Genomic DNA, 17,897 nt, shown 5'->3' with positions numbered 1-17,897 from the left:
GAGATGAGTTGGTCTTATTCATTAGAAATTATAGATTTCTTTCTATAAGAAAAGCACGTGATAGGACCAGGACTGGCTTCTTCTTCCAAAGTCTCTCCACTTCCTGATTTTAGGGCATATTAGAAGCCCCAAATAGCCAGCTATTTTTAATCCTTATTACTGTATTTCTTTTTTTTTTTTTATGTTTCAGGCCCTAACCCCAGAACAAGTGTCATTCTGTGCCTCACATATGCAGCAATACATGGACCCACGGGGCCGAAGCCAGCCTGCTGGCTATGATTATGTTGGCTTCATCAGTTCCTACTTTGGCAAGTGATAAGCAGCTATTCCTGGGTCAGAGAATCTTGATGTTGTGGGAAGTATTGGGGGATGAAGGAGACAGGCGAGTACAGAGGGTGGAAAGATAGTCGTGTGTGTGTGTGTGTGTGTGTGTGTGTGTGTTTTACATTTATTGCAGGACCTGAAAAAATTCTTGGGCTTGGGAGATAAAGGCATTAACAAAATTGGAGGAGAGGAGGCCATGGGTTTATTTTATATGCAACTAGTCACTGCTGAGGGGTATTAAACAAGGTCTCTATTTTTCATTTGTTGAGTTCTACCTATCCTTATTATTTTGTGTTTTTTCTGATATAGAATAAAGTATTTCCTTTAAAAAATTTTTTTTAAAGTTCTTTTTGATAGAACAATATGAAGTAAAATGTTCCTGACTCAATTGGGTTTCTATATTTCTGAGAATTGTACTGTCATCTAAATATAGGCAGCTAATTACACTGTAAATAAATGCTTGGGTGCAGTAGATACATAAGATCCAAAATAAACTACAAACAATGTTTCTTGAGCTTGAAATGTGTTTAAATTCTTACATTTGAAAATGGAGATATTTGATATTCTGGGAAACCCCAATATTTTAGTCTATAAAATGGAATCACACAGAGAAGACCAGCACAGCACACACATTTTCTTCTCAATCTGTCCATTTTTCATACTTCCCCATTAGAGTGAATGTTATTACTCTCAGAACAGCAAAATATGGGCATGGCAGGTCTTCTTTTTGTCCTGTATGTCCCTGAATTTTCTCCAAAATTTTAATGTGATAAAAAGAATCTTTGTTTTGATTTACTTTTATCTCCTATTATTGTTAAGAGTCAGTAGAATTTTTATAGAATTAAGGGAAAAAACAAATGACCCAATTTTGTTCCTATTTATGGCTGAGTAATACTCCTTTATATATATATATGTACCACATCTTCTTTATCCAGCCATCTTTTGATGGATATTTAGGTTGCTTCCACGGAGTGAAGTAAGTCAGAAAGAGAAAAACGAAGATCGTATATTAACGCATATATGTGGAATCTAGAAAAATGGTACAGATGAACCTATTTGCAGGGCAGGAATAGAGACACAGACGTAGAGAACGGACATGTGGACACAGAGGGGGAAGGGGAGGGTGGGATGAATTAGGAGATTAGGTTTGACATAAATACACTACCATGTGTAAAATAGATAGCTAGTGGGAACCTGCTGTATAGCACAGGGAGCTCGGCTCGGTGCTCTGTGGTGAGCTAGAAGAGTGGGATGTGGGGGAAGGAAGTCCAAGAGGGAGGGGATATAGGTATACATATAGCTGAGTCACTTTATTGTACAGCAGAAACTAACACAGCATTGGAAAGCAATTATACTCTAATAGTAATAATAATAATAAAAAGCTCAAAAAGAAAAGAAAAGAAAAAAAACAAGAGGTGGTGCTATTTCCAAATAATTTCCAGACCAGGTTTGACCTGAACAGGTTTGAATGCTGACATTCTGTTCTGACTTGTAAAAATTTATGCTGTCATTTGCTTGTGAGAAGACTTAGTTCGTTTCTTTGCTCAGTATGAAACTGCCTAGCTGTTTTTGTATCCTGCAGGAACAGTCTCCACCTCCCAATCCATGTATATTGCCACTTGGTTACCATTTCAAGTCTCAATCCCATTCTTTGTATAGAAATTAGTCCTTGCTAAGGGACAAATCCTGTCACAGGAGCCATTTAAAGAAATTTTGGTTAAAACTATAAAGCTGTCTTTGCTGCTAATAAGGTATAAGTGTTTCTAGTGATTTTTGCTTAAACGATTGGGTACTATGAAGTATGACAATAAAAAAAGTATTTCAAAAAATGTTCATAAATGTCTAAATTGTGTTACCAAATTATGAGTTACCAAATATGATTACAGTTGAAAATATTCATAGCCCAGTAGGCCATCAAAAATCAGTATCATTTAATATCACACTGCCCGAATACGGAAAATCTAAAAAATGTATGTTTGTAATAACCAAAGGCAGAGGTGACTATGGTTTTATTCTTCTCCTGAACCCTGCCAAGTATCTGTAAATCCTAAATCAGATTATTAGGCATGTGGTGAGTCTTTAAGGCAAAGGACCAGTAGTACCATCTCATAAAAAGAGATTAATAATACAGAAGCTAAAGAAGATAGTATTTATCTAAAGAATCAACAGAAATTCCCCAAGAAGATGGTACTGTTAGAATTACATACAGCATCTTCTGAAATCAGATTCTGACCACCTATGCACTCAAGCAAAAAATGGTAATATGGGAATTATCATACATAATTGTGGACTATAAATATTCAATTTATAATATTATAACGATTAGAACTTGTATCAAATTTTCCTCTTGATCTCAGGGTTAAGTTCCTCATATTTCAAACAGATCTTTTCTTGACCTTCTGTTTACTTACTTTGAACTGGAATCCCTGCTGCTCCTTGGTAACTCTCTTCTTTGCAATTTACAGAGGGGAGCCTGCCTCTGGGACCCAGCCCTGTGGCTACATTCTTGATTTTTCTTTTATGATTCCTACTGCTTGGTTGGGACCCAAATACTATTCCACTCTTAACAGAACTCTCTCTTTTACATTTTATGGGCTTCCCTGATGCTAAACATTTGCCTGGAAGCCATCTGATTCTTTTTTCCTATAGCCTGATCCATTTCCCAGTACCTACTCTTCTCGGGTCTCTGGATCTAGGTCCATCTTCCTACACTCTCCAGTCAGACACTGTGCCAGGTAACAGCACTTTACTCTTCTTTGGCTGGTTATATCATGAAATATAAGATGCTGGACACTGCCGGCGCTGGCTTCTGCCAGCATGAACTGGGTAACAAATATGTCAGGCTAAAGTGATACTGCCTAGAAACTCCAAATAATAAAATATGGTCATATTGGGTGTTTCATGTATGGCCGACTCTGTTCTAAAGATTTTATCTTAATCATCACAAAAAGGCCTACAAAATAGATACTGTTAAAATTTCATTTTGCCATTGAGAATGGAGGCACAGAAATGTTAATAAACTTCCTCTAGATCACACATCTAAAAAGTGGCAAAGCTAGGCTTTAAACTCAGGAAATCTGACTCCAGAGCTTTATGGAATTAATTGTCTCTTTAAAGAACCATGAGTTGGCGCTTCCCTGGTGGCGCAGTTGTTGAGGGTCCGCCTGCCGATGCAGGGGACACGGGTTCGTGCGCCGGTCCGGGAAGATCCCACATGCCCCGGAGCGGCTGGGCCCGTGAGCCATGGCCGCTGAGCCTGCGCGTCCGGAGCCTGTGCTCCGCAACGGGAGAGGCCACAGCGATGAGAGGCCCGCGTACCGCAAAAAAAAAAAAAAAAAAGAACCATGAGTTGGGCATATGTGGTCATGTTCACATCAGAGGGACCTCTGCTTTGCTATGTGTATATGTGTGTATATACCTGGGAGGAGGATTTGTTCTTTTTAAGCACATGGCCATATTTGTAATCAAGGGAGGGAATTTGAATCACCTAGGCACATTTTGTAAACTATTCCTGCCTGTCACCTCAGATCAATTGTGCCAAGGTCTATGGAGATGGCTCCCAGGAACATATACTGAAAGATCCCTCACGTGATTTAATACCCTTTCATACTTAAGACTACCACATTTGGAAGGTAGATTGACCTTTGAGTATTACATAGCAATTTTTAGAACATCTTTACCCATCATTGCTGAGTGTGCATTTAGGGAATGTTATGCTAGATGAACTGAATACATTTTGGAAATGAATTTGCTCAAATACCTCAATGCAATGAGGAGATTACTTCCAGACCTAGTGAAAAGGAGCCTAGAGTACATGGCTTTTCTCCCCTAACCCAAGTCCTTTCTGCCATTTAACTAAATCTCCTACTTCTCTACAACCTATTCTCTTCTCTTGGACTAGCTTTCTTCCTGCCAAATTTGATTTCCACTGAATTCTCCCTAGAGGATGTGTTTCTTCCCTGAGAGCATGGAAAATTATGGATTCCTATCTGAAAAACATTCCCCCAATGTAAGTTCTTTCCTCTCTCTTAAGTCTTGTCCCATTTTAACTCATTGAAGAATCACACGAGTCCTACATTTTCAGAATCTCTTATGTTTCCATTTCTTTCAGTTTCCAATACCTCTATCCTTGTTCAGGTCTTTTTGCTTTTCTTTAAATGATGGCAATGGATTTCTTACTGATCTTCTTGGCTCTGTTTTCTGCTTGCTGAGATTTATCATCCTCTCTGCTGCTGGATTAATCTTCCTAAATCACTTCCCAGATTCAACTCCACTCTCTGCTCAAAGGTATACTGTGTCCTATCTTCCACTACCAAAAGCATCAAGTCTGAAGCAAGGTATTCACAATGCTCTCCTCAAAGAAATCTTAACCCAAGTTAACTTCACCCATCATTTGTGAGATATTTTTGTCCCTCTGGACAACTCACCACACTGTAATAAGCCTATATTGTCTTGCCACTGAGACTGTAGTTATTCTGTTCTGTCTTCTTAGAATATATGTACTTTATTTCCACTTACTGCATTCAAAATTTACTCATTCTTTAGGAACAAGTTCAAGTACTACCTTAGATATGAAATCTGCTCTGATCCTCTACCGAGAATAACCTCTCCCTAAACTAAAAGCCAGTATCACTTTGCTTAGCACATTATTAATAGTAGCAGCTGACATTTATTGGAAGATTATTATGATCCAGTTATTGCACTAAATTATTTGCACGTATGACCCTGTTTAGTCAGGAACACAAAACTATGAAGTTACAACCCTTTTACAGGTGAGGACTTTGAAGCTGAGAAAGATTAAATAACTTACCCAGGGTCACACTGTAAGTGGCAGAATCTGTATTCAAACTTCTTCCTGACAACTGTGTGAATTCATTCCACCTTTTCTTATCCCTAGAAATGTCTGGTACCATGCATGACATATTGTGAGTGGAAAGTAAAATAGGCAGGATAGAGAGTTCCACCATAGATTCTAAAGAGTAGTATCCATACTAGGGAGTGACACAAGTGAAGAGGTCCTCACACCCAAGATTAGGAGGCCATTAGAGAGCAACAACTATTATTGAGGAAAATAGGAAATAAATCTATTTTCTGAAATAGAAGTTATACAACTAGAAGAGCCAATTAAAAAGAAGAGGGCAAAGTAATAATGAGCCAGAGATAAAGAAGACAACTACATAAAAAGATTAAAGACACCTTTTGGGAGAGAAAAAATAATAATAACTGACCTCTTCATTTAGGAAAGCATTCAAACTTATTTGCCAACCTGATAGTCACTGAGTTTCAGATCTTGGAAGAATATTATTGGTCAGATAATCTAATTATGCAATGATTTTAGAAATCTCTACAGTATCCCTGGCCAGCCCTGCTTTGAACTTGGGCACTTGAAACTCCCCTCATCTTGTTCAGCTCAGTTAGAAAATTCTTAATGAACTGGGATTCAGGAACTAAGTGTGGTGTATGCGAGGCTGAAAGTGAAAATTCAGATTCTGAGATCAGTGAGAGTTAAGCACAGTAACCAGAGCAGGAAGCCCTGCATCTGCATTCCCCAGAAGCCCTGGGGGGGCATGCAAGAGACAGGATGGGACTCTTGGGGAATTGGAGGTGGGGTAGCTTTGGCCTAAAGCCCTGAATATCTGGCCCAGTGGCCTGTGTTTCTGGTGTATGTCCAGCCTACATAGAGGAGACTATCCCATTATGGTAGCCTTCATCTTTTACCCAGCAATCTCCCTCAGAAAGCATTTCTCAGGGCTGTATGCACAGCCCGATTTCTTAGACTATAAACAGTGGGATTGAGGAGAAGAGTCACCACAGTATAGGTGACAGCAATAAGGTGGTCCCGCTCAAGAGGGTAACTGGCTTTTGGTCTCAGGTACATGAAGGAGGCACAGCCATAGTGAACAATGACCACTGTGAGGTGTGAGGGGCAAGTAGAGAAGGGCTTCTTCCTCCCCTCATTGGAGGGGATCCTCAGGATTGCTGTCAGGATGTAGGTGTAAGAGATAGTGATGAAGGAGAAGGAGACCAGGAGGACCAACAGGCTGAGGATAGGATCCCTAGCTCACTCAGGCCTGTATCTCCACAGGCCAGGCTCAGCACGGGCAGCGTGTCACAGAAAAAGTGCTGGATCTCATGGGAGCTGCAAGTGGGAGGTGGAAAATGACCAGTATCATTCCCAGCCAAAGAGATACCCACTCAAGAAGGAGGTGCCAACCCGGCTGGCATAGTGTAGTGAGGCACAGATGGCTACATATCTGTCAAAGCCCATGACAGCCAGGAGGAAGCAGGTGGTACAGACCCACGAAGCAGAGAAGAACATTTGGACAGCACAGCCCCCATAGGAGATGGCCTGCCCACCCCTGACCAGGCTGGAAAGCATCCTAGGGATAATGCCCAAGGTATAGCAGGTCTCAGAGAAAGGTAAGAAGGAAAGGAAGAGGTACATGGGGGTGTGCAGATGGCTGTCAAGCCTGATGATTGTGATAATAAAAACATTGCTGATCAGGGTGAAAAGATACAGGGAGAGGAACAGTGCGAAGAGCAGGAGCTGCAGTTCCCCAAAGCTAGAGGAGCCCAGGAATACAAAGCCCCTGCAGAAGGTTGCATTGGTCTGCTCCATTCTGAGTGACATCCCTGATAGATTTGATTCTTTCCACCTTGCCAGAAGATGCCTTGTTTCTTTAGAAGGCAAAATGAGGTGGATTCTCATTTCTTTGTACCTGTTGTAACTCAAAAAGAAAACTCTTTTTTAGACAGCAATAAACTTCAGAAATACACTTATTAGACACATGGGTGTATGGATCTATTCTCACATGTGTATATGTGCATACATGACTACAAATATACACAATATGCACATATGTGCACATACATACATGACTACACATATGCAGGCACATATATACATGCATACACATACAAAGCACTCACACATAATTATGCACATTTTACACATTCAAAACTCTGCACTGGTTAGGGTCTGCAGGGAAGGGGAGAGGCAGCACATGGAAAGGAGGGCCTGTGGAGTGTAGAGTTCTGGAGTATGGTGGAAAAGCAGGAAACACAGTGAAAAGCCATTCCAAAGTGACCTGTTAAAAATTAAATAGAGGGGGAGAAACCAATATGGCAGAGTAGAAGGACATGTTCACTCCCTCTTACGAGAACACCAGAGTCACAACTAGCTGCTGGACAATCATCGACAGGAAGACATTGGAACTCACCAAAAAAGATACCCCACATCCGAAGACAAAGGAGAAGCCACAATGAGACAGTAGGAGGGGTACAATCACAGTAAAATCAAATCCCAAAACTGCTGGGTGGGTGACTCACAGACTGGAGAATACTTATACCACAGAAGTCCACCCACTGGAGTGAAGGTTCTGAGCCCCACATCAGGCTTCCCAACCTGGGGGTCCGGCAATGGGAGGAGGAATTCCTAGAGAATCAGACTTTGAAGTCTAGTGGGAATTGATTGCAGGACTTCAACAGGACTGGGGGAAACAGAGACTCCACTCTTTGAGGGCACACACAAAGTATTGTGCGCATCAGGACGCAGGGGAAGGAGCAGTGACCCCAGGGGAGAATGAGCCAGACCTACCTGCTAGTGTTGGAGGGTCGCCTGTAGAGGCGGGGGGTGGCTGTGTGGCTGTGGCTCACCATGGGGAGCAGAAGTTCTGGGAAGTACTCCTTGGCATGAACCCTCCCACAGTCTGCCATTAGCCCCACCAAAGAGCCCAGGTAGGCTCCAGTGTTGGGTTGCATCAGGCCAAACATCCAAAAGGGGGGGAACCCAGCCCCACCCATCAGTAGACAAGTGGATTAAAGTTTTACTGAGTTCTGCCCACCAGAGCAACAGCCAGCTCTACCCACCACCAGTCCCTGCCATCAGGAAACTTGCACAAGCCTCTTAGATAACCTCATCCACCAGAGGGCAGACAGTAGAAGCAAGAAGAACTACAATCCTGCACCCTGGGGAACTAAAACCACATTCACAGAAAGATAGACAAGATGAAAAGGCAGAGGGCTATGTACCGGATGAAGGAACAAGATAAAACCCCAGAAAAACAACTAAATGAAGTGGAGATAGGCAACCTTACAGAAAAAGAATTCAGAATAATGATAATGAAGATGATCCAGGACCTCGGAAAAAGAATGGAGGCAAAGATTGAGAAGATCCAAGAAATATTTAACAAAGACCTAGAAGAATTAAAGAACAAACAAACAGAGATGAACAATACAATAATTGAAATGAAAACTACACGAGAAGGAATTAATAGCAGAATAACTGAGGCAGAAGAAGGGATAAGTGACCTGGAAGACAGAATGGTGGAATTCACTGCTGCGGAACAGGATAAAGAAAAAAGAATGAAAAGAAGTGCAGACAGCCTAGGAGACCTCTGAGACAACATTAAACACAACAACATTTGCATTATAAGGGTCCCAGAAGGAGAAGAGAGAGAGAGGACCAGAGAAAATATTTGAAGAGATTATGGTCGAAAACTTCCCTAACATGGGAAAGGAAATAGCTACCCAAGTCCAGGAAGCACAGTGAGTCCCATACAGGATAAACCCAAGGAGAAACACACTGAGGCACATAGTAATCAAACTGGCAAAAATTAAAGACAAATAAAAATTATTGAAAGCAGCAAGGGAAAAATGACAAATAATAAACAAGGGAACTCCCATAAGGTTAACAGCTGATTTCTCAGCAGGAACTCTACAAGCCATAAGGGAGTGGCATGATATACTTAAAGTGATGAAAGGGAAAAACCTACAACCAAGATTCCTCTTCTTGGCAAGGATCTCATTCAGATTCCATGGAGAGATCAAAAGCTTTACAGACAAGCAAAAACTAAGAGAATTCAGCACCACCAAACCAGCTCTACAACAAATGCTAAAGGAACTTCTCTAAGTGGGAAACAGAAGAGAAGGAAAGGATCTACAAAAATAAACCCAAAACAATTAAGAAAATGGTCATATGAACATACATATGGATAATTACCTTAAACATGAATGGAATAAATGCTCCAACCAAAAGACACAGGCTTGCTGAATGTATACAAAAACAAGACCCATATATACACTGTCTACAAGAGACCCACTTCAGACATAGGAACACATACAGACTGAAAGTGAGGGGATGGAAAAATATATTCCATGCAAATGGAAATCAAAAGAAAGCTCAGTAGCTATACTCATATCAGATAAAATAGACTTTAAAATAAAGAGTGTTACAAGAGACAAGGAAGGAGACTACCTAATGATCAAGATATCAATCCAAGAAGAAGATATAACAATTATAAATATATGTGCACCCAACATAGGGGCACCTCAATACATAAGGCAACTGCTAACAGCTATAAAAGAGGAAATCAACAGTAACACAATAATAGTGGGGGACTTTAACACCTCACTTGCACCAATGGACAGATCATCCAAAATGAAAATAAATAAGGAAAGAGAAGCTTTAAATGACACAACAGACCAGATAGATTTAATTGATATTTATAGGACATTCTATCCCAAAACAGCAGATTACACTTTCCTCTTAAGTGTGCACGGAACATTCTCCAGGACAGATCACATCTTGGGTCACAAATAAAGCCTCAGTAAATTTAAGAAAATTGAAATCATATCAAGCATTTTTTCTGACCACAATGCTATGGGATTAGAAATGAATTACAGGGGAAAAAACTTAAAAAACACAAACACATGGAGGCTAAACAATACGTTACCAAACAACCAAGAGATCACTGAAGAAATCAAAGAGGAAATCAAAAAATGCCTAGAGACAAATGACAATGAAAACACGACGATCCAAAACATATGGGATGCAGCAAAAGCAGTTCTAAGGAGGAAGTTTATAGCTATACAAGCCTACCCCAAGAAATGAGAAAAATCTCAAGTAAACAATCTAACCATACACCTAAAGGAACTAGAGAAAGAAGAACAAACAAAACCCAATGTTAGCAGAAGGAAAGAAATCATAAAGATCAGAGCAGAAATAAATGAAATAGAAACAAAGAAAACAATAGCAAAGATCAATAAAACTAAAAGCTGGTTCTTTGAGAAGATAAACAAAATCAATAAACCATTAGCCAGACTCATCAAGAAAAAGAGGGAGAGGACTCAAATCAATAAAATTAGAAATGAAAAAGGAGAAGTTACAACAGACACCGCAGAAATACAAAACATCCTAAGAGACTACTACAAGCAACTCTACGCCAATAAAATGGACAACCTGGAAGAAATGGACAAATTCTTAGAAAGGCATAACTTTCCAAGACTGAACCAGGAAGAAACAGAAAATATGAACAGATCAATCACAAGTATTGAAATTGAAACTGTGATTAAAAATCTTCCAACAAACAAAAGTCCAGGACCAGATGGCTTCACAGGTGAATTCTATCAAACACTTAGAGAAGAGCTAACACTCATCCTTCTCAAACTCTTCCAAAACATTGCAGAGGGAGGAACACTCCCAAATTCATTCTATGAGGCCACCATCACCCTGACACCTAAACTAGACAAAGATACTACAAAAAAGGAAAATTACAGGCCAATATCACTGATGAATATAGTTGCAAAAATCCTTAAGAAAATACTAGCAAACAGAATCCAATAACACATTAAAAGGATCATACACCATGATCAAGTGGGATTTATCCCAGGCATGCAAGGATTCTTCAATATATGCAAATCAATCAATGTGATACACCATATTAACAAACTGAAGAACAAAAATCATATGATCATCTCAATAGATGCAGAACAAACTTTTGACAAAATTCAACACCGCTTTATGATAAAATCTCACCAGAAAGTGGGCATAGAGGGAACCTACCTCAACATAATAAAGGCCATATATGACAAACCCACAGCAAACATCATTCTCAATGGTGAAAAACTGAAAGCATTTCCTCTAAGATCAGGAACGAGACAAGGATGTCCACTCTCACCTCTATTATGCAACATAGTTTTGGAAGTCCTAGCCCTGGCAATCAGAGAAGAAAAAGAAATTAAAGGAATAAAAATTGGAAAAGAAGAAGTAAAACTGTCGCTGTTTGCAGATGACATGATACAATACATAGAGAATCCTAAATATGCCACCAGAAAACTACTAGAGCTAATCAATGAATTTGGTAAAGTTGCAGGGTACAAAATTAATACACAGAAGTCTCTTGCATTCCTATACACTAATGATGAAAAATCTGAAAGTGAAATCAAGAAAACACTCCCATTTACCATTGCAACAAAAAGAATAAAATACTTAGAAATAAACCTACCTAGGGAGACAAAAGACCTGTATGCAGAAAACTATAAGACACTGATGAAAGAAATTAAAGATGATACCAACAGATAGAGAGATATAAAATGTTCTTGGACGGGAAGAATCGATATTGTGAAAATGACTATACTACCCAAAGCAATCTACAGATTCAATGCAATCCCTATCAAATTACCAATGGCATTTTTTATGGAACTAGAACAAATCATCTAAAAATTTGTATGGAGACACAAAAGACCCCGAATAGCCAAAGCAGTCTTGAGGGAAGATAATGGAGCTGGAGGAATCAGACTCCCTGACTTCAGACTGTACTACAAAGCTACAGTAATCATGACAATATGGTACTAGCACAAAAACAGAAACATAGATCAATGGAACAAGATAGAAAGCCCAGAGAAAACGCACCCACCTATGGTCAACTAATCAATGACAAAGGAGGCAAAGATATACAATGGAGAAAAGACAGTCTCTTCAATAAGTGGTGCTGGGAAAACTGGACAGCTACATGTAAAAGAATGAAATTAGAATACTCCCTAACACCATACACAAAAATAAATGCAAAATGGATTCGAGACCTAAATGTAAGACCAGACACTATAAAACTCTTAGAGGAAAACATAAGAAGAAGACTCTTTGACATAAATCACAGCAAGATCTTTTTTGATCCACCTCCTAGAGTAATGGAAATAAAAACAAAAATAAACAAATGGGACCTAATGAAACTTCAAAACTTTTGCACAGCAATGGAAACCATAAACAAGATGAAAAGACAACCCTCAGAATGGGAGAAAATATTTGCAAATGAAGCAACCGACAAAGGATTAATCTCCAAAATATATAAACAGCTCATGCAGTTCAATATTAAAGAAACAAACAACCCAATCCATCCAAAAATGGGCAGAAGACCCAAATAGACATTTCTCCAAATAAGACATACAGATGGCTAAGAAGCACATGAAAAGCTGCTCAACATCACTAATTATTAGAGAAATGCAAATCAAAACTACAATGAGGTATCACCTCACACCATTTAGAATGGGAATCATCAGAAAATCTACAAACAACAAATGCTGGAAAGGGTGTGGAGAAAAGAGAACCCTCTTGCCCTGTTGGTGGGAATATAAATTGATACAGCCACTATGGAGAACAGTATGGAGGTTCCTTTAAAAAACGAAAAATAGAATTACCATGTGACCCAGCAATCCCACTACTGGGCATATACCCATAGAAAACCATAATTCAAAAAGACACATGCCCCCCAATGTTCATTGCAGCACTATTTACAACAGCCAGGTCATGGAAGCAACCTAAATGCCCATTGACAGATGAATGGATAAAGAAGGTGTGGTACATATATACAATGGAATATTACTCAACCATAAAAAGGAATGAGATTAAGTCATTTGTTGAGTCATGGATGGACCTAGAGACTGTCACACAGAGTGAAGTAAGTCAGAAAGAGAAAAACAAATATCATATATTAATGCATGTATGTGGAACCTAGAGAAATGGTACCGATGAACCGGTTTGCAGGGCAGAAGTTGAGACACAGATGTAGAGAACAAACCTATGGACACCAAGGGGGGAAAAATGCGGTGAGGTGGGGATGGTGGTGTGTGGATTGGGCGATTGGGATTGACATGTATACACTGATGTGTATAAAATTGATGACTAATAAGAACCTGCAGTATAAAAAAAAACAACCAAACAAACAAAAACCAAAACTCTGCACTGCATATTTACTATTAATATTACATCAATGGTAGTATTACATTACCATTACAGTGCACATACATTGTAAATGCATGTATTTTCAGACACCACATACCTATGTAGATATGTACAACACACATACATTCATACCAACCTCGTACACAACACTGCCACATAATACACATGTGGACACAGACACGTTGCCTGTTAGAACTTGAGGTTGGGTGGCTTGATGGATATTATTTTATAGACTAAGCAACAGAGCCAAGATGGGAAAGTGACTTCCTTGAAGTCATAGAAAGCCAAGATCAGAGAAGAAGTGACTTGAGTTCTAATCTAACATTATTTCCCCCAAACAATGATAACTCTTCTCAGACACTGTAGGACACTAACATGAACACAGAATAAGAAAGAGTTTGCTCAACAATAATCCCTTGTATCTATAACACCGTTCCACAAGCCCTTTTTCATGTGAGTCTATGCAGAGCACTGAAGGAAAAATCAGAGCTCAGGGCAAGTTGCATATCTCTTAGCCAAAGATCAGCTATCAGGCTCCACTGTCCCTGAGAGATTAGATCGCTTCCTGGACATCTGCAACCCTCTCAGATATACGTTGTTTATGACCAACATGGTATGTGGAAAACTTCTGGCCTCTGCTTGGGTTGCTGGCTTCTTTATCTCTGTGATAGAGACTACACTGATATTCAGAGGCTCTTTCTGTGACTCCAACCTTGTCAAACACTTCTGTCATATGCGGGCAGTTGTGAGGTTGTCCTGTCTAGACAGTGACCTCACAGAATTCATTGTAACAGTGATCTCAGTGTCAGGTTTGATGGGCACCTTCCTGCTCATCATCCTCACTTATGTTTTCATTCTTTCCACTGTCCTCAAGATCCCATCAGCTGAGGGCAAGCAGAAGGCATTTTCTACCTGTGCTTCCCACCTCACAGTGGTCAACATCCACTTTGGTTTTGCATCTATTGTTTATCTGAAGCCAGAAGCATCAGGAGGAGATGACACACTCATAGCAGTCCCTTACACTATCATTACTCCTTTCCTCAGCCCTCTCATTTTCAGCCTCAGGAATAAAGACATGAATAATGCTTTCAGAAAGGCACTTGGAAAGACAAATTCCTTGAATAATCTTGGATTATCACTGCATGATTGATTGTACACTGAAGTCAGTGAAGCATTTACCCTGTGACATCTGTACCATTTGCCTTTATCCAGAGGCTGGCATATGGGAATCAAGTGACTGAGTCTTGGACCTAAGCCTTGACAAGCATTTACTTAGCATGTTAAGGAAGTTGTCCAACAACTTCTACATCTGTCCCTGCAGATTTTAGGCTTCTTTCAATCAACAACTACGTGTTCTGCATCTTAGATAAAGTGGGAAAAGCAAGATTGTGGAAGGAAAAATCAACACCTATGACCACTACACTAAGAGATGGTTTAAAATATCTAGAGATGTAAAAGTTGAATAATTTTTCTAGGTAATGTTGTGAGGTACTGGTTTGTGCTTCTCATAACATAAACCATTTCTGATAGGAGATACACTATGGAGTAATCATCAGCTGTATATTTGTGCATATCAGAGTTGATACTGTTTTATTTCCATGCCATAACAACTCTTAAAAGCTTTTAATAACACTGTTCGTGATGGTGTCTTTCAATGACTCTCAGATGCTAGCTTCTGAATATATAGGATATTTTGGAACACTGATTTAAATAAGTAAACAAGACAGTAGAGCCTGTATGTCTTATGACTGGGGAAATCCATGATGAGGGCTAGAAATAATCTCCATTTTCTATAAGATGAATGTATTAAACAGCAAATGTTTAAAAAACAAATCATGTCATGCTATTGATGGATATGACAATAAAAGGTGTTTTGAATTAATTTTGGCAGACATACAATGTGTAATGAAGGAAACCAGATAAACAAAACATCAAATTTTTATATTACCCAGAAGAAAATAAGAAGTACTTTGGCGGTTATATATCATAGATATATAGCAAGTGGTCTTTCTGTAAATTCCAACATACAAGCCTAAGGGCTCTTCTGAATCCTTTTCTCAGTTCTGCTGCTAACATGTCCTCTCATGAAGGATACAACTACTGTACTGAGGATTGGAGTACATAAAACATACGAAAACTGTTGGAATAATTTCTGACCTATATTAATTATGGAGATGTTACAAAGATAAGTAAGATAATGGATGGAAATTATTATGTACTTACACTGATTAAAATTACCTCTTGCCATGACTCTATTTTCTTCCCTTTGACCTTTTGTGACACATGTGTAGGCAGAATATTTTCCCTCTACATCTGTGGTCAATGCCTCAGTGAAAAAGAATGTTTCTTCTGCTTGTATTCCACCCCTCAGAACTGGTTATTCAATCTAAGGAAACCATACAATGTTGTATGTAAATATTAACAATTTATCTGCTCATGGTGAGTGTAGTAGGTATGACATTAAGTCTAGACTCAAGTTCCTGAACTTGGATTTGCACCAATTAACCTGCATATATCTGACATGGTGACTGTGGCAGTGATTGCTAGGTGCCTACTTCACATCCATTATTAACCTAGAAATAAGTAACTGGGAGTAAGTGGAAGCTGGATATACCTATGTGGTTATAAGTCAAGAAACACACTTCTAAATAAACAATGAATCAATCAAGAAATCCCATGGATATTAGAAAAAATGATTTGTACTGGAGAAAATGAAAATACTACAAGTCAAAGCTTGTGGATACAGCTTTTCAGTGTTTGGATGGAAATATACCGCCTTTAAAATCCATATTTGAAACATTCATAGGTTGCAAATTCACAAGATAAAAATTCATCTCAAAAATATAGTAAAGAAATAACTAAGCACAAAAGGATTGTGAGGAAAAGAAATAAAAATATAAGAGCCAAAATTAATTAAATAATAGTATTCAATAGAGTGGTTCAAAAAGCCAAAGTTTGGAATATTGAAAATATTAATAAATTATGTTTGCCTTGATGATCTTGATGAAGAAATAAAGACAGAAGACACAAATAAACAATCATGCGGATGGCAAATCTAAATGTTTCTCAGGTCATACAGACATTAATAATGAAAGAATTCTGTGAATGATGTTATGAACATAGATTTGAGAATTCACATAAAATTTGGAAAAAGTGGAAATTTTTCCATAAAATACATACTAAAACTGACATAAGGAGAAACTTAATTTTAATTAATATATTTCACATTAAAGAATGTCTAGGTCCTGTAGTGTCACTAGTAGATTCTCTCAAACTTTTAGAGTGTGAATTATGTCAAACTTGCACAAGGAGTTTCAGCTCCTCCAATTACTCCTTACTAAAAGATGAGCAAATCCTTTCTGCTTTAATTCAACTAAAATCAAATTTGAATTTGTAAAGTAATAAAAAACATCAAAGCAACCAAATAGTTGGAAAACATAAGGCACAGAAATGGAATACAAAAAGAAACATTTTTACCTAATGTATAATAGCTCAATTGAAGAAACCAGCTGACTGCTAATCCTACATTTTTGAGGTATATTTCTAAATCTAGACCATCTTTGATGTGTTTTCACTTCAGGGTCCCTCACTTTCAAGAGAAGCAGAAGTATCAGTTTTATTTTTCTATCTGAATGGAGCATAGTGACCATTAGGCTAATGGGTAGATTTGACAGGTTCTCTGAGTAGACAAGTCATTATTTCTATCAAATTATTTATTCATTAATGTGTTAATTTGTTCATAAATTAAATTATTTTTCCATTTACTCCATATCTACTTTTATTTTTTAAAATTATTTTTATTGAGGTATAGTTGTTTTACAATGTTGTGTTAGTTTCTACTGTACAGTGAAGTGGAGTTCCCTGTGCTATGCAGCAGGTTCTTATTAGTTATATATTTTATACATATTAGTGTATATATGTCAATCCCAATCTCCCAATTCATCCCACCCCAATACATATCTATTTTAGTATAAGTAAAGTGCCATTAAGTAAAGTACCATTCTTAAATAATAGTAAATCACCTTGCATTCTTCAACAAATGGAAAGACTATGTCTTCTCATCTTGCAACTCACCTCTGTGCTTTTGCTCATCTTTTCCCCTTCACCTGGAAAACCTTTATTCACTTCTATTCATTCTTGATCACCCAAATAGAAGCTGCAACTTCTGACTACTCTGATCTCCAATGATAAGAGTGATATCAACTTTCCTTTCTCTTAAATTATTTAGCTACTTTCTATTGTGTATGAAATGTATCATGAAAGTACCAACCTCTACTTTTTCATACACCAGAGTGTAAATGCCTTGGGAGCAGCTTTGTATTTCCCATAGCATGTGAATACAAATTGCTACTTAAGAACTATTTGTTTAATTAATTGATGACTAAATATTTTATTTTTTTTTTAAGATGGCAGCTGTAAAAGGCATTATCTAAGCTCATGAAAATGATGGTGGAATTTTAAGCCTTGTATGGAGAATCTGGGAACAGAGATTCAGCTCACAACCTACCAGATCATACTGCAAACTTATAATTATGTTACCTACATAATAACGTGT

General features: G+C 38.4%; 1 protein-coding gene and 1 pseudogene across 4 annotated transcripts in view; one reads left to right on the top strand and one right to left on the bottom strand.

The window, feature by feature from the left end:
- The window catches only part of SPTA1 (spectrin alpha, erythrocytic 1), a 68,449-nt gene extending 67,278 nt beyond the window's left edge, over nucleotides 1–1,171 (top strand). For all 4 annotated transcript variants that reach the window (XM_027095002.1, XM_027095001.1, XM_027095003.1 and 1 more), the window contains one exon: nucleotides 191–1,171. In XM_027095002.1, the coding sequence (XP_026950803.1) occupies nucleotides 191–316 (126 nt within the window). In that variant the 3' untranslated portion in view covers nucleotides 317–1,171. The remainder of the gene's footprint in view (nucleotides 1–190) is intronic.
- A 4,860-nt stretch (nucleotides 1,172–6,031) lies between these two features.
- Nucleotides 6,032–6,943, bottom strand: LOC113613968 (olfactory receptor 10Z1-like; annotated as a pseudogene).
- Nucleotides 6,944–17,897: the final 10,954 nt, after the last annotated feature.

Source organism: Aethalodelphis obliquidens, unplaced genomic scaffold (assembly GCF_003676395.1).
Source record: "Aethalodelphis obliquidens isolate GAN/ISIS:26980383/991018 unplaced genomic scaffold, ASM367639v1 scaffold90, whole genome shotgun sequence".
NCBI classification, from domain to species: Eukaryota; Metazoa; Chordata; class Mammalia; order Artiodactyla; family Delphinidae; genus Aethalodelphis; species Aethalodelphis obliquidens.
The sequence above is the reverse complement of the archived record's forward strand: the minus strand, read 5'-3'. Positions and strand labels throughout refer to the sequence as shown.